The sequence below is a fragment of the Struthio camelus genome, chromosome W (genome assembly GCF_040807025.1).
Source record: "Struthio camelus isolate bStrCam1 chromosome W, bStrCam1.hap1, whole genome shotgun sequence".
Taxonomy (NCBI): domain Eukaryota; kingdom Metazoa; phylum Chordata; class Aves; order Struthioniformes; family Struthionidae; genus Struthio; species Struthio camelus.
The window spans coordinates 19091601-19115350 of record NC_090981.1 but is presented as its reverse complement, the minus strand read 5'-3'; the positions used below and the strand labels follow the sequence as shown (position 1 = coordinate 19115350).

Here is a 23750-nt window from a genome sequence, read left to right as displayed (position 1 = left end):
GATTTGAAACATGTCTGTCTTGCAGTGTCGGTTAGTCTAGGTGCTTAGGCTTCATGTATAACATACAGGAAGAATTAAGAGACACGCTCAGGGCAGTGAGGTTTTCGCTATATTTAGTTTTGCAGCACATTGCCACTCCTGCATTCTTTTCTAGTTTTAGCGCAAAGGCAGGTTCTTTGGCTGTTGGTCTGCTAGCCACATCCATTACACCAAAATTTAACTGATCATCCCAAGTTGGTCAGATAAGCCCCCTTTGAAAAATACTCCATTTTAGGACGTGTGGTGAAGAGCCTAGAGGTATGAAAGACAGCATAGGTCCTTCCTTTCAGAGAAGAAACATGAAATACCAGGTATTAGAATTGTTGCGGTGTTGCTGCTGGATAGATTTTAAAGGGTTTGGCTACCAAGGAAGGACACGGAGCGCTCGGAAATAATTACGGGACGCTTAAGCTCATGAGTTCTGCTCTCTTGTTTACTGAATTGGAGCCATGCTCAAAGAAGGAGGAGGAGCAGCCCTGAGGCAGGCTGCACGTCGCATGCATTAATGCGTATATGGAGGTCAAACACTTTGGAGTGTCTGGGGATAGAAAAGGAGGGGTGTGTGTTTTTGACTGATTGTGGCAATGTTGTGGGATGATAGTAAATGATGATGAACTTTAGGAATGGCATGGTAGGATAGCTGAAGTTCAGAACTAGAGCTGAGTGACTGAGTCCTTGCAGGAAAGTGGGGAAAAAACCCAGATGCTTTTTCTGAAAAGAAATTTTAGGTTATTAATTTATATATAAACAACGATGATGAGGAAGTATGATAGTAAGAGGTGTGTTTCTTGGTGGGGAATAGACACTGTCAGATTGTTGTTAAAAATAGAGACGAAATGGAGCAGTGGCACTGAAATGTATCCACTCACCTGTTTCTTGCCTAAACAGGGAAGGAGGAAAATGAAAGAGCCTGTATATCACAGGAAAAAGTCTGTGTTGGAAGAAGAAAGCGTGAAGGTGGAGCCAGGACTTGAGAAATGATTCTTTTTCTGCATTAAGGAAGTTTTGTCATAAGGTTACATCTGAGTCGCATTAGAATGGTTGCGGGTTCCTGTAATCTAGTTATCTTGGATACCTTGAGCAAGGTCTACATCTGCACCAGCACTGGAAACTTAGTAGCATGGGTAGCCTGTAGTGCTGTGCCCCCCTTGGCTAGAGCTGGCCTTAGATGTTACCTATACTTACTGCAAGCATAGCTTCAGATTACCAAGAGACCTCTTACACTGCAGCCTCTTAAATAGCGAGACAATTTTCAGTTTACTGTTAACAGCAGGTTTTGGTTTTCTGTAGCTTGCTGGAACGCTGATCATCTTTCTGTGCGTGTGTAGTCATTTTTCTCATTAAATACTCAAAAATGAAAAGACTAGAGGTACAGTAGTATGGAGAAACGGATATCCAAATGTTTACAGTGATAGTTGTTTTTTGGAGGAGTAGCTGGGATTTGTTTTCTTTGTCTGAGGTTTTTTGCCTGGATGTGAAACTGGGGGTGGAGGATGAGGCTTTTCTGTCAATATTGCGCGTAGTTGCCTTGTGCGTTATAAGGTGGGAGAGGATAATACTGTTTTTCTAGTGAAGGGATACATTTTAATTGTACTTACTGTATCATTAGTTAACGCAGGTGTAGATGGTAGTTCCTTCTTTAGAAAAAAGAGCGCAACCCTGATTTGTTCTTGGCCCCTTAAACCTATTTAGTGTTCATAGAACCTGCGAAGAATCTCCCAATATTGGTGAAATCCTCTGAAACTTGTAGCCTTGGAAGAGTTGCTACAAGAGTGGTGCTACTGTTTTCTATTTCTTGAGAGCTGGCAGCAGAGCATAATGCTCTGTTAGGTTCACTCTGCTGGCTTTTCTCGCACTAAGCGTTTCCTGGAAAGCTCCCATCTTGGACAAAGCGTAGCCTTCTTGGAAAATAGCTGTTAAGAGCGGTTAAGTCAGTGCCATACTGGAGATATATATCAGGCCTCTAAAGGACGACTTATTTCTGTGGACTTCAATGCTTTTACCCAGAAGCAGGTTTGAACCTTAATGAAACTTGTAAGACGATATCTGAAGGTAGTGTCAGGTAACTTTGGTTCCAGGTAATTTCAGATGGTGTTACTTAAGTTGATGCATTATTAAATGCCAACCGCATCTGAATACGCGTGTAGGCTTCAAGGAATACCCCAGGCAAATAAGTCCATCCTTCTGAACATACAATGTCTAATTGGCAGTCAGTAGTTAGGAGAATCATTATAATGCCATAATTCCTGACTTACTATTTTCTTTCTGGAGTAAAATTTCAGTGTACGATTCCTTAAAAACTTGTGATTATCTTATTTCTTTATAACTATTTTAGGGGAGCGGGGAGGGTGGCAGGCAAATTGTGTAAGTCGAGTTCTTTGAAAACATGGGGAAGAATAGTTTTATGCTGATACCAGTTTAGTTGGAGAAGGTAGTTATTTCACTGTCATATGAACACATGCATTATGAATACAGACTTTATTTATTTATTTATTTATTTTTAAGGCTGGTGCTCTAGGGAGACCTGTTGTTAATGCAGACATACCCCACCCAGTTATTAGATCCTTAGACTTGCAGCTTGACTTTTTAATGCAATTAAGTTTTAAAGTGCCACTTCTTCAAAAGAGCAGTAACGCGTAGGGCTAATTCTGCTAGTGCAAAATGTGTTTATCTTTTTATTATATTCACCTGTAAAATTAGAAATTAAGGTGTACATTTGAAATGAGACAATTCAAATATTTTGCATTTTAGTTCAATGCTCTGATGGTTCTGATTTCCCTTTATCTGGCTATTATTGCTGTGACAAAAATACATGTTCAGTAGTGGCTGTTAAGCAAACAAACAAACACAGCTTAACCCAGGATGGAATAAAAAGGCTGTGTAACTTTCTCTAGTAAAAGTCTTTGTGGCAACCTTGAACGCTTTAAGAAGCGTTCTTGAAGCATTTCTGCGTTACCAGGCTTGACTGTGTATCTGATGAAGGGCCCTCAAACAGGGGACTGCCAGCTAACAAAAGTATTTCTATTAAATCTTTAAGTTTTAAATAATGTTAAGTCTTAATGGTTTATTCAGTGCTTAGTTAGGAAGAAGGTCTTCTACTCTACTTACCCCTTAAAAGTATGGGCGGGGGGGGTTTCTAGAGCTGAAAGATCAAACTTGAATTGTGATGGTGCTACTGCTTTTGTTATGTGGATAAGCAAAAGCTTTCTGTAACGTCAGTGCACTTGAATCTAAGGTATGACCGGTTTTGATAGAATTGAGGCAGAGATCTAACTGCGTAAGGACAGTTTAATGCCTGTGTTTCAGCTCTGCGCTGATGGAGGAACTAGGTCAGTAAGTGCTGAATAACCTTACTTGAAAGTAGCTGAAGAAAAGTTTGCGCTATACAGCTCCTTTTTCTGTGTCTGAAACCCTCCGAGTCTACAGTTAGATGCTGATCTTTCTGCAAAGAACACGGACGTTTCAAAAAAAACCTACCCCAAAATAAGCTTTATTGCAAGAAAAGTGTTGTTGTACCTACAAAGTTTTGTTGCCCTACAAACAAAACTTTTTTTTTCTTACAAACATTTGATTAAAAAATTTACAATGTTTCTTTTTCCAAAAAAAAAAAAAAAAAAAGAACACAATAAAATAAAAGAAGAACCAGTGAGTATAGCTTGATACTAATCTTTGGTCAGCACTGATATGCGACTGAAACAAACCTGGAGTCAGCATGTGCTTTGGCTATTTTCACATATGAGATTCTGTTACATGACTAGTTACAGGCACCAGCTGTCAAAAAAAAAGCACCATTGAGACATACACTTAACACATAATGGTACAACATCTTTTAAAAAAATTACTAAAGTAAACTAAATGTCAACTCATTGTACAAACATCTTTCTTACAAAATAAGCTATGATAAAATGAGGCGTACGGTGTATAACTACAGTATTAATGAAACTTCTAACAAATGGATTTCAAATACACGTTTTCTTTGTCTTTGCTGCATAATTAGTTTGCACATATGGCAGTCCTGATACAGCTCTCAATTTTTAGTAAATGCACCATTAATTCAAGCCAGCACCAAACAGTATGAAACATCAGGTGTTCCCTTCAAAGAGAGACTTGTTTTCTTCAGCTGCCTACAGTAATGCAAGTATGTAGAGCACCTTTGTTGAGAATGAGGTGTTGTGGTGGTATGTGTGGTTCCTTGAGGTTATTGGGAGGAAGTACAGTACAGTTTGGTTCTGCAATTCTAATGGTATTAAAAGCAGTCAAGGTATTTTGCTACAGTGGTTGTGCCTCAGCTTCCAGTATTTGACGTGGTTGATTCAGAATACAGTCCTAGTGACCTGCTGTGAAATATGATCTTTGCAGAGACTAATATTGTAATTTTTGTCCTTTAAGACTTTTTCTTTCCTTTTTTTTTTTTGAATACTCAAGAGTTTTGCAAGAGCACTTTAGCATATCTAGAGGATGAATTACAAGTGCTCTTTCAGTTCTGATACCTTTAAAAATTACTTATATACTATTTGGATGACTGGCACAAATACGAAAGGAAACATCTTTCAAATCTACTGGAATTTTTTTTTTTAAGAAAGCACCTCTAAAATGTTATAGTTCAAATTTATAAATCTAAAGAAAAACAACCAAGTTTTCCCTTTTGTTTACATAATTTGTTACTTTCTCCATATATTACTGCATTAAAAATAAATAAACATCTATATTTTTTTTAATTAGGAACTATAGCAAAATACCCGAAGTGTTACAGACTGCTAACAGGAAAAAATAGCTCACATTTTTTTTTGTGCCATTTAGTGCCATATGATGACCCCTTGAACTTTAGCTTTTTAATATACTTTTAAATTGAGGTTATATAAAAGATACAGTAACCATGGTCGCCATTGTAATCAAACTTTTGGCCATGGCAAAGTCTAAGTTACCCCTCCTGCAAGGGTGGTTCTGCAGTCTCGGCAGGATGGAAAGAAAGAGGTCTTCCCCTCTTTCCCCCTCCCCCAAAAGTCAGTGACTTGCTCAAAGCTTTTGGAAAGCAAACATGCTCAAATGGATAAATAGGTGTATGAAAGGGACTGAAGAACTGGGCTAAGGCTGGAAGAGGGCTAGTAGAGTTCTATCCACAGCCTCATTCTGAGAGCTTCTCCGAGCTCTCCTAGGAGGTAGTTGTCCTCGTTGCTGTCTTCCAGTTTCTTTAGCTCCTTTTTCTTATATAGAGGAATGCTAGTGATTTCCAGTGTGTAAGTTCCAGGCACTGACTTTTTCTTGGCTGTGTGCAAATAACTGAGTCCCTCCCTCTGATGGATTCGAAAGATGCCATCATCGTTGCCGTTTGAGATGATGTAGCGCACGTGGTTGGTAAGGGGCTCTATGGCTGGCATGAGTTCTAGGATATGCTCTTTGTTATCAAGCCTGGAGATGTTGACACTCATCCTCAAAGGACTATCCATGTCTAGGCTTTCCAAGCTAATTTGCTCGATCTGAAGTAAAGAAGAAAGGATGTTTAGAGCAAGAGAGAAACACATACTCACTTGCACTGAGAGAGGAATAATAAATGACTGTTAACAGTTTCTGCATTTCTCAAACTCTAGCTGTGAAAGAAACCATTGTAAATCCCTTCCAGCTGGGAGAACTGCTTGATTCCATATAACACACCCTGTAAATCTTAAAGGTTTCTCACACAGGTTTAACAGGATAATTAAAGTTACAGCATCAAGCCCATGGAGAGGGCTCAGATTTCAGTTTCTTCTCAGAATCTTTTTAACTTTGTGCTTTCAAAAAGTCCCTGTACAGAAGAGGCGAACGTTTAGTTGGGCCTCTCTATAGTCTTTACTGCACTATCTTGTTTTAATGAGCAAATTATGTGCTTCACTGTGAAAAATTATAGAATAGGACCCTCACCACAATGCTGTATTGGAATTCCCAGAAACTTCTGGTAAAACAGTCTTCATGAATCATGGCTTCTGCAAACAATTAGGCTCTGCATTTGGTCATGGGGAGTAAGGAGAGAACTGCTGTATTCTACAGAAATGCTTCCTACAGAAATGGCTGGTATGTCATGTTGTCCACTTGCATCCTATTTTGACCACTGCGAGAAGTGCAGAAAAAGTTCCTGCACTTGTTTTGCTGGCAGATCGGTAATGTGCTCTTAATGAGCACTTCAGTGTGGTTATGCTGCAGGTGTGAATTTGTCCTGACGTGTTGGCTCTGAGCACGCTTGGGGGCCAGGGGAGAGAATGAGTGCGTTCCTATGAAAGCCCTAACAAGGAACTGCTTTTGGAAGTGCTTCTACAGAAATCCATAGGCTGTGGCCTTCTTAAAGAAGTTGGATGCTATGTGGGGTATTGCCAGGATCCTTTTGCAGTAAAGATGGGAAAGGATTCCTCTCTGAGGGCATTCTAGTCACATGTGAGTACATATGTGTACTGCTAGGTAGTATAATTAGAAACAAGTGGTAAAAGCAAGGAAAATCTGTGGATGGGAGCAGTTACCAAAGCATGTTAAAAATCATACCCCATACAAATCATGGTCGTGAGACCTTCATTTGGTTTTTACGGACGTGATGGTGTTGTGAAACTTTTTTTTAAAGCTGTTCCATTTCTAGTACTCTAAATGCTAGAATTCAAAGTACATAATAGTTTCTGATTGGTACTTCTTTCCTCCCTGCCACCCTCCAACCACTTCTATTAACATATTGTGTGGAATTTGAGCGCTTACCCTGCTCAGGTGAGGGCTGTAAATACCATGTTCTGCAAGATGTGTGAAATACTTAAATTCAGAGTGGAACAGGTCCAGAAGGAGTGGGGGAGGAGAAAGGAAAGGGATGTTTGTGTGGACTGTGGATGTGTATGGGGAAATCAAACATTTGGATTCTAAGTGCCAACACTACATCCTTTAGAGCAGGAATTACATGAGTGCTGGCCTCTTTAGAAACTCTGCCAAGACAAGAACCGGCTTTGCTGGCAGCAGCCATGCAAAGTAGTATGTACTGAGGTGGTAACTCTGGATTTGTTGCAAGTGCTATCCTTTCAGAAAGGGGACCTGTTTCTCCATTCCTTGAATGTAAATTTTGTGGTCAGCACATCTTGCTATTTTAGCTGAGGGTTTGTGTGTTTGCCTGAAGGCACTTGGTCAATGGATCTGGTAAGAAACGGACTCCTCTTGCTGTGTTCTTTAGGCACAGCTCCTGTTGCCACAGCTCCTGTTGCCACAGTTCCTGTTGAAGGAAAAAAAACTCTCTCCTCTTTCTCCTTCCCTCCTGCAAAACCAAGCCAGTTTGCCATTACTGCAGCTTTCAGGACCTGGGCTAGTGCTGCAAGACTGCATCCTATCATACAGATAATGCTGACAGTAGGTACACAGGTTTGCTTGTTTTATCTTAAGGCCTCTAAAAGGCATAAATGTTATTGCTGGCGTTCCATGACTGTCCATTACTTATTTTTATAAGCCTGCAAAAAGCAGTAAGAAAACGTTCAAGTCTGAAGTCTAAATCTCAAATACCTTCAGCAGCGTTGCAAATCTAGGACTTAAGTATATCAGTTACCATGGACTCCAGTTCCCCTCAGTTGTGAGTAACCATGGAACAGATGTTTAGACTAAAATAGTCTGCGGCGAGATCATCTATGTAGCTGTCCTGAACCATAAGATGCTTTCCAACCTCCTAGAAGATAAAACTTGAGATCTGAGGTATCATAAATATGATGTACCACAGGTCAGCAGCGGAACAGATTGCAGACATCACCAGTGTCCTAGGCCTCTGTAATTATAGGAAACTTATTTCCCTGAATTTGAGATATTTCCAGGAACTAGACCACATCTCACACTACAAAGGATTCTTTACAAGCTTTAAAAAGTGCAGTTGTTCATAACTGTTGATGTCTTTCTGATTGTCTCAGCATTTGTGCCAACAGGACATAAGTGTGCAAATATGAGGGAGGACAGGGGAGAAAAATATTTTGAACACTGGGTGTGGCCTATCATAACACTCCCTCCGCTTTCTGACAGTATTGAGATGATATCTCTGAACGTACACCTCCAAGTACGTCACAGTGTTTGTTTACCCCAGTACGTACAGTGTCGTCAATGCTTCTCTTCTTCTTGTTGTCCTTTTTGGAGTAGCCATTGATTTTGCACTCGTAACATGCTTCAGGGGACAAAGCATTCTCTTCATCAGCATCTCCATCCAGTGGTAGGTACTGGCCTTTGTTAAATCCCATCCCTGAGACACAGTGGCTGTTGATTAAAAGCAACTGTTTTAATGACTTCTTTCAGTTTTACGAACTCTCCAGTTAGATGGAAAGTGAGTGTGCACAACCTGTCCCACAGTGTTGATCTCCCCTCCCTCCTCTCCTGAGGAGGTCTGTGAATGAATTTTGTTCTCAGTAGTGTGACATACTGAATGGAATATGGCTGTTAGGCTGAAAGCCTGTAGGCTTTTCTCGTTTTTCGGTTTACAAATATTGTGAAGGAATGGAGCAAAACCAGCTTCCTCTGACTGTTGAAATAAAGGGGCTGGCCACTGTCGTGTATCAGAAGAATCTTGATTTAACTTTCTAGGTTGATAGTATGGTTTAAAACCCTTAGTTATCTGAGCGAACACTATGTTTTCTTATGTAGTAACAGTCTTCCTTTAGCAGATGTGTGAAGGAGTTCTTGTGCTAATATTGGAGGGGGAAGCAGAACTAATTGTTTAATTTTGCTTGTATGCTAGATGTAAAATGAGGGGGTGCTGTGCTGCTTATACAAACACACTGAAGTTTCTAATACTACTTCAGGTATTTACACGCAGCGTGGGTAGGTTGTGCACAAAAGGAACGGAAAGGATGACTTGGTAGCCTGTCCTTCATTGGCACCTCTGCTCTTCAGTCTAACTACTGCCCAAACTTTTCGTGGCCCTCGGAATGTGCCTCTTCAGAGGGCTACAGAAGAATACTCACCCTTGTCCAACTCTGTAATAGCCGGGTGGACAGCCACAAAGATAACCACCTTCAGTGTTGGAACAACCGTAATTGCAGGGGTTCTTGGCAGAAGAACACTCATTCACGTCGTGGCATGCACTTGAGAATTGGTCATAAGAAAATCCAGATGGGCAGGCACACTTGTAACTTCCAAGCGTGTTGTAGCAAGAAGCAGAGCCACAGGCATTAGGATTGGAACATTCATTTTCATCTAGTAAGCAAACAAAAGTATACGATAGCTTCTGATCTGGGTAGACATCAGAAAGGCTCAACATCGCAAAGCGTAAACTTAATCCGTAAGCGTAATCTGTAAGTTCTAGGGCTCTAGTGCAAGTCTTGAGCAGGCCTTGGCCTGTGCGTGTTAAATGTGACTCATCTTAACATGGTAATGTCTCTTTCCTCAGTATTTAAATGAAGTGCTGTCAAGGCTTGAGTATATTAGCGCTAAGCGTGTTCCAGTGTTAACTCTTGGATGCTGGCCTGTAAAAAATGCTTCAGCACACAGGTTCTTCTAGATCCAGTTACACTCCCCGCCCCCCCCCCCAACCTCCCTGTTTTTTGTGCTATGTAAATTTTCTCAGTGGGAAGGAATCATATAGGTACGCCCTTGAGGAAGCAAGTTGCTGAGTAGCAACTCCGTTCCTCACCTTCTGTTGCTTTGCAGCTGCACCCTTTGCTTGTGTTTCTGCAGCATGGCCTTCCTGTCCCCTCTCCAGCCCTGGATGGAGTTTGCAGGAATTTAGGTGAGGATGGAGTGGAAATAGAAAGTGTTGCCTCATCTTTGACCTCATCAGCCCTCACATCCATATCCCCAGAAGGGAAACTACGTTGCCGGAAGTCCCAAAGACACATAGCTGGGATGAAGATGTGTTTGAAGATGCTCAATGTCCCCTCTGCCCCCCCCCCCCCCCCCCCCAGGACATGTCTCTTGTTCTATTGCTTGGGGCTCCTTGTCAATACTCTTTCCCCTGGCAAGGTATGCTCCCAGATGAGATCCACAGAGGAGAAGCAAGCTGGCACCCCAGTTAAGTATCAACCATGACGGCGTTTATGGGCACTTAACGTGATGGGGTGAAGTTAATATAAACTTGCAGTAGAAAATTGCAGGCTCTGTGAGGGGAAAGGCAATCTAAACAGCCCAACCCAAATGACAGGATGGAAGGAAAAAAAAAAAAAAAAAAAGCATTATCTTCATCTTACAGGTGTTAAAGGGTGACTCCCTCTAGGCATCTTGCCAGGAGAAGAAACCAGAGCTCCTGAACACTACTCTGCGGCATTAACTGCAAGATTATTCTGTTTAGTGTGGAAACAGTAGCTGCCGAGGCTCCTGCTAAATTTGAAGTGGGCATTATGGATTTCTATTATGTTTCTCTTCTGTTTGAAGTGTGGTTTCTTCATTACTTTTCTTTATTATTATTCTTTCCCCCCCCCCCTCCCGTTTTAGCCATGTTTTTCAACTATCTCTGCTGCTTCTCACAGCATTTTAATGACTCGCGTTTCATTTCTATACCACCATAGGATTCTTGTCTGTCTCAAAGCTTCAGTCCTTGGTGATTCCAGTCTAATGCCTTCCTCAACTTTTTTTCCACTCCGTTTGTATGCGTGTCCTACCTTTATAATGTTCTTGTCCTGCTACTCTGAAGCTGCACAGATGTCTGTTGTTGCCAGCACACTTTCTATGGTATCCTTTTCAAGTGTTTTCTGAGGTTAGCAATTTGTCTAAAGCTGATTATGAAGCTTTGGACAATTAAGTATCAAATTATCCTAAGTGCAGAGTTTCTTACAAAAATATACAAAAGTTAATTTGAAAAGCCCTTCTTTCTTTAAAAGAATGCTCACAGATACTTGCAATGCTGAGCCTCTTCTATGTCAGTTGAATAACTTGCTGCACTTTATGAATTTTGGGAGGGAGTGTCTTGATACTATTCTTTCTGTAATTCTTTGTACCTTATCAATCTGGGCTTTGGCCTGAAGGCTTCTGATGCTAGGTATCCTTTGTAAAAGCAGGTTGTCCTGTTTGTGAGATCCATCATAATCTCCTCTAACTCCTACGTGGTATTTTTCCATTGTTGGTCTCCTACTGCTAGGAAGATCACAGGTGACAGGAGGCGTTCCCGTCTGGAGCTTGTTGTAACTTTGCTCAGTGTAGTCAGTCTGCGATTTGTTTTTAATTTTGAAGTGGGTTGGAGTGCTACTTAGAAATTTGAGATACCTCAGGAAGGATGCAGCAACTTACAGAGGACTTCTATGCAGTAGACCTCTTATAGCTTACCCCCTATTAGCGCTCTTCTGCACTTTATTTCTCGGTCTGCCATCAAGGGATTTCATCAAAATGCCCGCAGTATTCATCATGCGTGCTGTAAAGACTCCAGATGTCTGAACTGGTGCTGTTCCTTCTCTAAATGGACTGTATCATTTCTAATCTAATGCTAGATCCCAGTGTGAGTCCAGATAATATTTATTTTATGTCTGATGCTATCCTTTTTGCAGGAACTATTGTTCTTGCTTTGATATTAGGTTGTTTAGCTTCTCTCTTGAATGCTCTGTCAAACGTAGTCTGACAGACTAGCATACTTTTGGGTTTCTTCTTTGAATTCTTGCATTTCTTTAGCTTTTGATAAAAGCTTTTCATGTTTCTGTTTGCCTTCAGCTGTTATGTGATAATCACTGCAAATGTTTGCTTCAGTCTTAATACTATACTGAGCTTGCTTTGCATATCATCACAGTACAATACACAAAATTTACTTTTTTCAAGTGTTTGGCTCTAATATAGTTACTGCTGCTCATTCATAGCCTTTCCTCTGTCTTCCCTTCTGGTTCGTACCTATGCTGACATTCCTTCTGTGTCAGTTGCAGTGTGACTGATTTGGGTCCAGATTATACTGTGAAAAATGAGTGAGGAAGAGAGATTCTTGTATGAAAAGATTACGCCTTTGATAATTGGCACACGTTTCATTTCCCTCAGCAAGGATGTGTTTCCCTGTAGCTGTTTTCCTCACTGGTATCAATCACTAGAGCATGTTTTAGCATTCTTGCCTGCAATTATTAGAAGACCTGTTCTGTTGAGGACTAATACATTCAGAGACTGTAGCTGTTTTGGAGCTGTGTGAGAGCTGGGTGTTGTGTGACCTCCCCAGCTCCTTGCTGCTCAGTTCTTTTGCTTCCTGTGTAGGAGGGCAGCAGGAGGTGGGGGCGTGGTGGTGATGGTTGGGACTTCAGGAAAAACTGCCTGTTTAATATAAAATGGAGTTATAAACTGAATTAGATAGCTTAGATTGTCCATACCTCCTATTAGGGATCTATGGCAGTGCCCGCAGCCATCCTCTGATGATGACAACGCTAAGAAAGAACTGCTAACAACAAACTTGAAAAGATGAATATGTTGTTCTGGTGGTTAGTGAACAGTAGGGTACGGTTATTTGTGGCTTTTTGTTTGTTTAATTTCCTGCGTTCCACTTGGTAGCTAAGTTTTTGAAACACAGAGAAGAAGTGATAAAGCAACTGAACTAAACCTACAAGACTTGACTGCTGAGCTGACTGTTTTGCTTTCCCTGTAGTCTGCCTAGAGAAAACTAATATTGGCCTTAAGACTGTACTTTGAAAGTAAGAAATCCTTAATGTTGATGTTTTCTTTCCCTCTGTTCACTATTGATGCTATTCTGTAGTATTCTAAAAATGTTAATGGTGACAGGGATGATTCTTACTGAAGGAAGGTGGGATTTTTGTGTGTGTTTTCCAGCAGAGGTGTTTGTATTCGTGCTTTCAGGAACTCACTGAAACACCTTTTCACCCTTCTAAGAAGGGGATTTTTTCCGAGAAGGGATTCGGAAGGTAGGGCTGACTAGGAAAAAACACCTTGTCACATAGTATTAACAGGATGAGTGTGTGGCCTTATCTTGTATCATTCATGGGTGTTGGGAGTAGTAGGGGGCAGGGGGAGAGAAAATTTCCGTGTCCTGACACCTGTAAATGTTTTACCCCCTGCTCATTCTTGTGCTCAGTTGGTAATTGTCGTTGCAACGACTATGACGCCTTTGCTGTTTTAACGTATTTTGTGTTTTGTTTCCTTACCAACACATTGATTCCACTGGTAATGCTGGATATATCCTTGTGGGCATCCACATCTGTATCCTCCCAGAATGTTTTGACAGCCGTGCTGGCACCTGTGGTTTCCATCACATTCATCCACATCTTTGCAATGGGAGAAGAGTAGAACACGAATGGAAACATGATTATGCATGTTGCCAAATATATTACTCCACTTTGATCATAATCATCTAAATAACAATACTTAGGACAGAAGTACTGTTCTAAGATGGAAGTATCACCCAGGTTAGTCTTTTGGAAAGCCAAACTCATGCGGTGCCTCTTTACGTCTGTCAGTAGTAAATTGGAGCTTTTGAACCTTAGCTATGTTAGTCAGATGTGGAGAAGAAATGCTCTTTCTAGTAACTCTGCAGGATGGTGCTTTGATGTAATACTTAGAATCTGAACGTTTCTGGATTTCTGTTCTCAAACCAACTATGTAGGAATAGGTCTTCAGTTTTCGGGAACACTTAAGTCATGTTTGAATGCGAGGAGCACATACCAACGCTGGAGGCTGTGCGTTTGTTCATCTTTGCCAATTAAAAATAAAAAGCTATCTAAAAAGCCTGAGAGGCATGTCTAACTGAAGGAGAAAGCCACAAAAGATCTTCCATTGTGTTTTTAAAATAAAAAAAAATAAAGGTCATCTGAAGCAGCATCTGCTATAGGAAATAAATACCTACCATGCTACTGTAAGCAGCCTAATGCATCAGGTACAGTATGTAGTGCTAGTAGAAAATAAAAAAATCATGCGTGACTTTGCAAATTCCAAGTTACACTCTGGCTGGCTATAATTTGAAACTAATTCTGTGGGATTGGGTGGTGTGAAAGCCTGAGGTGCAGAAAGCCATACAACAGGTAGAGCAGTTAGTTGTGATGTTCTACTTGCATATGTAACTTGTGAACGCCTTGGCATGTATGATTTAGTGTTTTCTTCCACAGGTTTTGGGTGAAGTATACAGGGAGGATGCATGTGCTTTATGAGAAACGTTGTTTTCTAATACCTGTCTGGGAATATTCTGCACTGTTAGTCCAGAAAGGGGCTCCAAATATCAACTCCTGTTTTAAATGGTTTGTCAAGGTAGTTGACATTTTGAGATGCTGTAGATTAGTACACATGCAAACCTTTGCGTTTATAAATCTCAGCAGCCAGATGGCCTAATACTGTCTTTTTTTTATTTCCTCTTTGCTCAAAATCTGAGACCTGCTGAAGATGCTGGAACTCTGACATGGAGATTTTCTGATTTGGGCTCCCTTTTTGGCCAGTAAAGGGAGATTAAGCATGAGAATATAATTTGTATTTTTAACTGTAGTGAACTGCCCTTCTCTATGTGTAGCTCTATAGTAGAAGATCTGCAGTAGGGAAATTCAGAATTTGATTTTTAGGTGCTTCAAGTGGATGATTACAATTAGCTGAAACAGAAATTGTAGATGGAGTCTATTTAGTGTTAGACTCTGAGGATGAAAAAGAAAACAGCTAGACTTCTAGACGCATAAAACTATGTGAAGTTGAAAGCGCTCTGGAAACTGTTGTTTGAGAGTTCAGTTAGATTTAAAAAAAAAACCCTACAGATTAGTATACAAACTGATTAAAAAAAAAAAAAAGACTTGGGCAGTCTGTTCTTACATACGTTTATGCTTAAAATTTCTGAAGTACGTTACTCTCTATTTCTGATACTCACTTGTACTCTGTCTGCCGCTCTGTTTTATGGCTGTGATTTGTCTTTGATATCATAGGATTCACTAGAGACAGATGTAAGGATTTGCACAGTGAAAAAGAATTTGACCGTTGCTAGTTACCTTCACAGTTTAATCCAGTAGAATCCAGAGAAAATCCCCTCTGACATTCGCAGGTAAAACTTCCAGGAGTGTTTTGACAAATTCCTTTTGATCCACAAAGTGATGGTTGAGAACCACATTCGTTATTATCTTAAAAATGCAGAGGACAGAGAAGAAAGTTGGTAGGCCTTGGGGTAAGATATTAGGCATTTTCATATAACGTTTATTTAGAGGTTGAAAACCACAGAGGTGCAAAAGTGTATTTTGGAAATGTAATTATTCAAATGTCAGATGACCTGACGACTCATGCAGCGCTTTAAGTACTTAACAAATTGGAAGTGCAAATTGTAATTCAGTTACGAGTGCAAAAGACCCAGGTGTGTAACTGGTGACAGTGGAAAAGGGCTGCACTTCTGTATTAGGTGAACTAGAATAGTTTCAGTTGCCAAGATTTTTTTTATAGATATGCTCAAGAGCTGAAGACATCTGCATCTATTACAGAAGAAAAAGCAGTCTGTTTTTGTTTAACTACATTTTAAATCAGATTTTGGTACTTTACCCTTTTATCTCCATATGGTTATACTTAGAATGCAGTAACCTGCATTAACTATATACAACTGTTTACTAAGCAAGAAAATACAAAAGATGGGTAAATTTTGATTTTTCTTTAGCTATAATTGCTGCTTTCCAAAATTAGGGGTTTTTTTGGACTGCTGACCTTATGGCTCTGTATTAATACCGTTTATATAACGCAAAAGAAAGGGATGAGAATGGAGAATGTTCTTATAGAAAAAGTGATGCAAGAAATGCCGTGTTTTTCTCACCAATACAAGCTGTGTGATGTTGAGTAAAACCAGGTGGACATTTGCACGTGAAGCCTCCGAGGGTATTGACACAGAGAAACTGGCAATTGTGTTGTTTGGTTTGACATTCATCAAGATCTGAAAGTGAGAAATGTTGTTGTCTTATGAAAAGTCAACAAAAAACGACTTGATTGCCTTTAGTCTAACTTGCAAAAAATGCCACGCTTTGAACTTATCTCCCGTAAAGTTAAAGCACAACCAGTAATTTTCTTTACCTTTACATGTCTTCCCATCTTCTTGAAGGATGTAGCCCCGGGGACATGAGCACTGGTAGCTCCCTTCTGAGTTCTTGCAGATAAAATTGCATGGTTTAGGCGACTGGGAACACTCATCAAGATCTAAGGAGAGAAACCGGCAAGTATTTACTGTACTGATCGTCTTTAAAAGAGGTCTCCTAAATGGCAAGAAAGTTTTTTAGCAGGGAAGTCCCCTGTGGTTTTTTTCCTTTTTCCCCAGGGTTTCTCTTTCTTTCGCTGTGGAGTAGTACATCAACAGTGGCAAACTGAGTCTCTTCATTGAAGCATGAGAAAGAATGACAGTGATACTAAATTTTTTTTTTTCCCAAGAAGCAAGCCTTTCTTTTCAGGCATACCAGGTATGTTTGTGTTAACCAGCAGGAAAGTGGCAAAAATGCAGCCCCTGCAGCAATGAACAAGTTTGTCCCTCAAAATGGTTACAACATCCGAAATGTATTTTCGTGTCATAATGATTATCCGTGCTCATTCTGCTGCGGGAATATTGCTGGTATAGCTTGTTTCTGTTCTTATATATAATTATGCAAAATCCAGAAAGCTGTATTGGCAGAAGAAGGGACAGTAAGTGAAAGAGACAAAACATTTGCTATGATACGAGAGCTTAGAGAGGTTGACTGAGAGCTGCACTGCATAGTTATGCACCAATCAAAACAAAAAACTGAGGATTAAGATGATGAATCTTACCCACACAAGATGTGCCGCTAATGTCAGTGGTATACCCAACTTTGCAAAAGCATCGAAAGGAGCCCATGGTGTTGATACACTGTCCGTTTCTACATAAGTTTGGCATGACCTTACATTCATCAATATCTGTACAGGAAATATTAAATATATCATTTTTCAAAAGACAGGCAAGAGTTCATTGGTCTGGGTTTTGAATGTGACAGTGCAGTTAAATTTTCCTTCTGAATAAGAAAGTGAATGAAAAAGCAAGTTTAATACTACAGAAATCGTACTGGCAAGGGGTGGGGGGGGGGATTGTCCTTCTCTTCCAGTACGTCATCGCTGTCATGAGTCTGACAGAAATGTGTACCCCTTTTTTAAAAAAGGGCCAGAACCAAAAGTCAAACATCCTTCCAATTTTCTATTTTCTGCACCAAAAGTTTCCTGCTACTTTATTGGGTAATCTGGTTCCAGTTTTGCTCACTCAAAATGCAAAACCTGTATAAGTCAGTTTTTTCTTATGACTTGATTAGATGATGTTTAAGAAGCTTTCACCACAATTAAAAACATGTGCCAGCTTCTGCTCCCTCTATGGAAATAATAACTGCAAAGCATTCAGTAAGAGTGTTGTCAGACCAACTGATTTTTGCCTTTTGCCATATGTGTAAGTCTTCAGCATGCAAAAGCTTTGGGATGGTTTCTAGCTTTTGGTCATTTGTTGATGCCTCGTGTTTTAGATCATAACCCTAAAAATTCTGCACAGCTGTGAGTATTCCTGTTGCAGCTACTGTTTAAAGGTGCTTTTAATTTCTAGTCACTCAGCAGCATTTGAAAAAATCCAACTGTCGTTTTGCAGGAAATTCTTCAAAGGCGCTTCAAAGAGAAAACTGCCTTTTCTTAAATATGTAAGAGTATTCCTTTCCCCTTTTCTACCTCCTTTCATCCCTGCAAATACCTCTTCCATCTGTAGCATAGCCTGGTCCATGTGGACAGAGTTTCTTATATTGCGTAGTTCCTGGAAGTGGGCAGAGCTCGCACTGGTTACCCCAGCCCCGGCCTCCGTCACAGCAGCACTCGGATTTAGTGACGAGATTTCGGCTGCTTGAAGCCATCTGACACATGGTCTGTAAAACCTCAGCAAAGCAGAACCCTTGGCGATTATCTGCAAGGAAGAAGTGGGGAGGTCAAGAAAGGAAAAGTTAAGCATCGGATCCATTAAGCATCTGATCTGTTAATCCGGCTCTGCATGCACACGTGCAAGCACTAGAAGGTTATAGCAACCAGGCTGTGAGGTATATTTTGACCGAGACTGCCAAAAAAAAAATTTTCGTTTTCTGATGAGGTGTTGTCCTTCCAAGTCTATTGCAGACATCTCAAAAGTTCAGTAGCTGCCTGAGTCCAATAGGAGTGCTACATCTAGGAAGGATGTGCCCTGAAGTATCCGTGGCAAGCTTGCTTGATAGCAAAATAGGCTGCAAGCCAAACTGAGCTCCCACTTAAGCTGCCTATGGTTGGTTTGCATTTAAGAGATTTATTTACAGTGGGGTTGGGCTTCTTGCGTGCGCGTTTGCTTTACTGGCCAAAAGAGCATGTCTGTTCAGCAATATAATTACACTGGTGTGGTGTAAATGACAAAATCCTTAGCACTTAAGTTTCTGTGCAGTTCAGTGCCTTTCTAGTGGCACGCTCCCGGCTTGGTTGTTAAAAAGAAGCTAGATAACATTGTGGCAATACACATCTATCCCTTTCTCATTCAATTTTCCTTAACTTTTGAACCTTGCTTAATACCCATCAAATATGAAAGGGGACTGAAACTTCAGAGTCATTAAGGCCCTACACGTTTCCTTCAAATAGGCAGCTGAAGAGAGGGGAAGATGCCAGCTTTAGTGCTTATGGAAACTTTTTGCAGAGACAGTGTCCTCTAAATAGATTGTGTCAGCTGTTGCCTTTGTTAATTTTAGTGGACACATTGTCAACTATGGACTGCAGAGGTTTGTGTTTTTAAATGGAAAATCTTATGCTTTTTCTGTTAAAAGCTTTCAGAAGCCCTTGATGTCTCAAGTTAAATGACGTCGAAGCCGTTTTGCATCCCTCAGAACGTGAACATACCTTAACAGCTGTCTCACCTCGTGTTTTACAAGTCTGTGGGGTAGAATCAGTAGATTTCTTACATAAATCAGGTAAAAATGAGGTCTTTGCCTTTATGCAAAACTTACTTTGCCTAGCCAGGAAACAAAAAGGCTGTCTTCATTGAAGGCGTCACTTGTGTGAGACACCGTATCTGTGACTGTGTGGGGTGATTTGCAAGAGTTGGTGAAATCCGTTTAAGTTGTTTGGAAACGGGTTTACTTCCTGAGGAAATATTTCTGAGTAATGCAAGCTTTTTACATTTTATTTTTAGAAGTCTAGCTAATTCCCATCAAAACTTACATAACTAATTTAATTAAACATTAACTGTAGCAATGTTTGTTTGACTGTATCCACTGTAATAGGACATTTGCATTTATCTCACAGCCTACATAAAAAGTTATAATGAATTTGGAAGTTACCACAATGAATGAGACAATGTCACAGTCTCCTTGAAGCTACTACGCTGCAGGCTGTGGTTTTTAAAAAAAAAAAAAAAAAGGCAAGCGGCAGGTTTACTCTGCAGCGTATATATAGTTGGAATGTGTGTTGCTGGTTGGTTTGTTTTTATTTTTCTCAATAGTAGTTATATCCACTGATTAGCTAAAGGGATCTTAAAAAAAAAAAAACACAAACCTTATTATCTGGCTTTAACAATTGTAAGTACAGACTTAAATTTTCAAAGTGTTTTAGGAAATGCAGTAGGAGTTGGTCTACATCACTTAAGCGCTTCTGAACTTGTTTAATTCAGTTTTCTATGTAGAGTCAAGGTGTTGACTGTTATTTTCACAGTGAAGTTTCTTTAATTCTTACTATTTTGGAGTCTTTCTGTTTCGGAGGATTAACTGTTGTATAAGAGGCTTTATAGTTGAATAAAACTTAGTTGTTTTAAGTCAAAACTTAGTTGTTTTAAGTAAAACTTAAGTCTTGAATGCCCGAGTTTATTGTGGACAGCTAAGCACTCTTAATTCTGTCAAGCTCTTTTAAGCATCAAAATAACTGTCACAGGAAATCTTGCTGTTGATTCTTATCCTGCGTGCTAACACTTGGTTTGAATTTTTTTTTCCCCACATTTTGCATGAAAAGTAATGAATGGAGACCAATTTCTGTTCTCGTAAACTGGTTTACTGTGCAAGTCCTTATGTATATTTTTGACTTGAAGACTATATAATGCTTGGCTCCCCATTTGCGATGTGGAATATATTTTCAGCTGAACAGCAATGTATTTAAAACAGTGATCTGATAAGACTTCATGTTTTTGCTTTAGTTCTGAAGAAATACTTGCTTTCAACCACACTCAATTTCAAGGGTAATTTCTAACCCTGAAGGGGCTAAAGGAAAAAGAGAAATGAGCAAGCTCCCCCAAAGCATAGTTTTTTGAAAAATGGTGGTGTGGGGGGGGGTTTGTTTTGTTTTGGTTTTTTTTCCATCTACTAAATATAAGAAAGCAATAATGACCTCCAAGCAGAGTATTTCCTTGGCATTAATGACTGGCTGCGGTTAATGGCCTGTGGCATCCTCTTCCCATCTGTCATTAATCTTCAGGAAATGCCCTGAACTTTGAATGTTATTGCTTTGCCATGGAATCGGCATGCTACTGATGACAGTTTATGGGGAGCTGATTGTATAGTACATAGATAGATATTATCTAAATATTTTTAATGCAAGAATGCTCACAAATGCTCCTACAGTTTCATATGTTGGCACTTCAAAGTATCTACACAGTAACAATAATCACGAAAATTTAAGATTCTGCAGCTGCATTCTGTGTGATTAAAAAGGGAATAAACAATTTAGCAGTACAAATGGCATTCTGAACGTACTGAAAAGAAAATATAGAATACTTGGTCAGTAGGTCTTTAGGCAGGCTTGCCTCAATGTCTTGAGATCTCTTACAGGTGTTTTATGTTGGGGGGTGGTGATGAAATGCTAGTATTTTACATTTCTATTTGCTGCCTACATTAAAGGTCCAAAAAATTCAGATGCCCACTTCCAGTACTGTGATGCTTAAAATGATGATCTGAATGTGGAGGCCCTTTAGTTTGTCATGCATCTCAGTTTCTGGTTTACCTAGGGTAGCTAAATTCTTCTTCTTCTCTAAAACCAGCTCTATTTTTGTCTTTAGATGATGTTGCTCAGCACCATGTTTAACGCCTTAAATGCCTAAACTCCTTTGGGATTTAGATGCCCCTTGGTGAGGCTCCTGACTGCTAGACCCAGCAAGATGCTCCTCATTCCTATAGAGGATCGTTATTTGATTTCTGTAAATAAGAGAGCTGTTAGGTACTCCGAAGCCTAATTTATGCTCTGGTTCCTTGTATGGAGCTTATACTCTTGCATTTAGCATGAAATCTATGCCAAAGAAGCACTTACCAAGACACTCGGTGCCTGATGGGCTTGACTGGAATCCTTCATTACATTCGCATCGATAACTCCCAATAATGTTCATGCAACGACCGTTTTCACAGATACCTGGCTTGGTACGGCATTCGTTTTCATCTTTACAAAAATACCAAATGCAGATGTGTATCAGGTTATTGTTGCAAGAAAATGTCTGAAACCTCTTGGACTATATTGAGTATTTCACGTAATGCTCGCAACCGGCGGAAAAAAAAAAGAACAAATAATTCCTAATAAAGATATCAATGCCTTATATATTGTATCCTAGGAAGAAAGCTTTAATCCTTATGCGTTTTTCTGGAAGTTATCATAAGCAGCAGAAAAACATTTGCAGCAGAGCAAAGTTCTATTTATAACTTTTACGTGACACTTAAATAAAACCGGAATATATGCTTGATTTGCATTTAAAAAAAAAAAAAAAAACCACTCTGCTCATCTTTAAGAAAGAGTCTCTGAACATGTTTAACCTCTGTTTGCATTTGGTTGTGTTTCATTCAATGCATTGTTTCCCTGAAACAGTTTACAGTCCCAGGGTATTTTCTTCCACAGCTAATGGGGTAGAAACTGTAAGCAATCACACACCTCCACAGATGCTTAAAATAAAACTGGAAGAAAAATCAGTTGCTTTAAAGGTTAGCCCTACATGGGAAAAGGCAAAACTCTTGTTATACAAGCTTTTTCCGCCGAATAAATTAATCGGGCTTTGTAAAAAGGAGAGGTCATTCTCCTGGCTGAGGGAACAGTTTGTTTTAAAATGTTCACGTTTAAAACATTTGGGAAAATGGATGTTTTATTTATTCATTTTTTGAAGCTGATGATAGCCTCAGTGACTTCTGTCCACAGTAACTTTGGAACGGTCTTGGGGTTTCTTACTCTGCAGAGAAACGCCTCGTGTGCCAAAATGTAGCTACCTCCCCCAAATTAATGACAGTAACAATATATGCAGTAATCTGCTTTCTTGTGGGATAAGAGAATTATTTTGAACTGTGGCAGTTTTCTGCATGACTTGCTCTTGATGGCTATCATATGTTGTTTCACAATCTTACAGTTTTAAGAGCTGCCGCATTATTTATAAACACAGTTAATGCTAGAGGAAATTTAACTTTTTTTAATTAACAATATTTTGCTTCCTACTTAACTCTTCTCAAATGAGGGCTCTTCTGTTAGATTTAAAGCATTAGGGAACCAGACAAGCTTTTGAACAATTTTTTGATTTTGTTGTGCAGCATACATAAGAAGCAGAGTTTTTGTCCTGAAACGCTTCCTAGCAGTAGTTCAGGGCTACTTATATATTAAGATAAGGCTCAAACCTTGGAACAAAGAAGTACAATTTAAGATGTTGGACACTATCACCTGATAGTGGACGTTAGTACAACTAGAAGACAGCAATTCATATATATATATATGTACAAAAACCACACATAGGGACTATCTGTATATGTGTGTGTGTGTGTGTGTGTGTGTGTGTGTATATATACACACACACTATATATATATATTCTCTTTTGCACTGCAAAAAGAAAAAAAAAAAAAGATTTCTTCTTCCCTTTCTAAGCTTTACCTGTACAGCCTTCTCCATCAGGTCTACGAGTCATTCCAGGCGGACAGATGCACATGAAGGTACCAATCAAATTTTTGCACATCATGCCTCTTGATTCGCAGTCATGGAGGCCTTCAGCACATTCATCTAGATCTGGGAAACATACATACTTTTTTGTGTTTGAAAGGCATTTCGGTAGCTTCAGTTACTGAAGACAGCTAGCACTTGCTCAAGAAAAAAAGACATCTGGACTCTCCTGATAAGCACCAACAAAGAATCTGAGAGCTATGCCTAATTGCAGTTGTCTTAATCTCTGTGAGCTGTAGCATCTCCTCACGCCAAAGGTGAACTTCAGCATGTCAGCCCACCGTGTCCTTACGTTCCCCAGCGAGGGCTACACAGAGCACTAGTTCCTGGTCACTTTCAGGGCAGCTCTGAAAGAGTAGAGCCTCATCTGCTCACCTGTTTGCTATGTTTCACTGCGAGGATGAATGCAAGTTGCACAGAAAAACTTCAGCTTATGCTTTGACCAGTATAGGGTGACACAAACTGGGGGAAAGTTTACATTTTGGTCATTACCTTTGCACATCTTTTGGTCTTCTCTCAGTTCATAGCCAACTGGACACGTGCATTCATAGAAACCGTAAGTGTTGATACAGCGAAAGGCACACAGCAAGGGGTTCTGAGCACACTCGTTTATATCTGAAGAGGAAGGAACAAAAACATCATGCTCTGCTGAATTCTAAAACAATTGTCAGGAAATGTTTTAATACCTGTTCTTCTCTTGTCAGCTAGAAAGTTTTGGAAATGTAGTAATTCAAACCAGAAACTTGTCTATGTGGTTTTTTTTGAGCTACTACAGAAGTCTGGAGGCAGATGGTACCAGCAGATTTAAGACTGAATGGGACAGATTCTTGGACAACACCTCCATAAACGTATACTAAACCCACTCTGCAGGGCTGTACCCTCCAGTTCACCTCATTTCTCTTACATCCACAACCCTTGTAGGAAAGGAGCGAACCTGCAGAAAATAAGCGTCATGATT

General features: G+C 39.9%; 1 protein-coding gene and 1 long non-coding RNA gene across 2 annotated transcripts in view; one reads left to right on the top strand and one right to left on the bottom strand.

Annotated features, from left to right (window-relative positions):
* LOC138064175 (uncharacterized) overlaps positions 1-23750 on the top strand; it is a 43459-nt gene that overhangs the window by 12267 nt on the left and 7442 nt on the right. The gene's annotated exons all lie outside the window — the stretch shown is intronic.
* LOC138064174 (fibrillin-2-like) overlaps positions 3503-23750 on the bottom strand; it is a 181843-nt gene continuing 161595 nt past the window's right edge. Inside the window, exons 54-65 of the mRNA XM_068925661.1 lie at positions 23285-23407; positions 22727-22858; positions 21139-21264; positions 17594-17800; positions 16660-16785; positions 15937-16059; positions 15683-15799; positions 14880-15008; positions 13065-13184; positions 8973-9204; positions 8109-8268; positions 3503-5516 (exon numbers count right to left, since the gene is read on the bottom strand). Coding sequence (XP_068781762.1) covers positions 5142-5516; positions 8109-8268; positions 8973-9204; positions 13065-13184; positions 14880-15008; positions 15683-15799; positions 15937-16059; positions 16660-16785; positions 17594-17800; positions 21139-21264; positions 22727-22858; positions 23285-23407 — 1970 coding nt within the window. The 3' untranslated portion in view covers positions 3503-5141. The remainder of the gene's footprint in view (positions 5517-8108; positions 8269-8972; positions 9205-13064; positions 13185-14879; positions 15009-15682; positions 15800-15936; positions 16060-16659; positions 16786-17593; positions 17801-21138; positions 21265-22726; positions 22859-23284; positions 23408-23750) is intronic.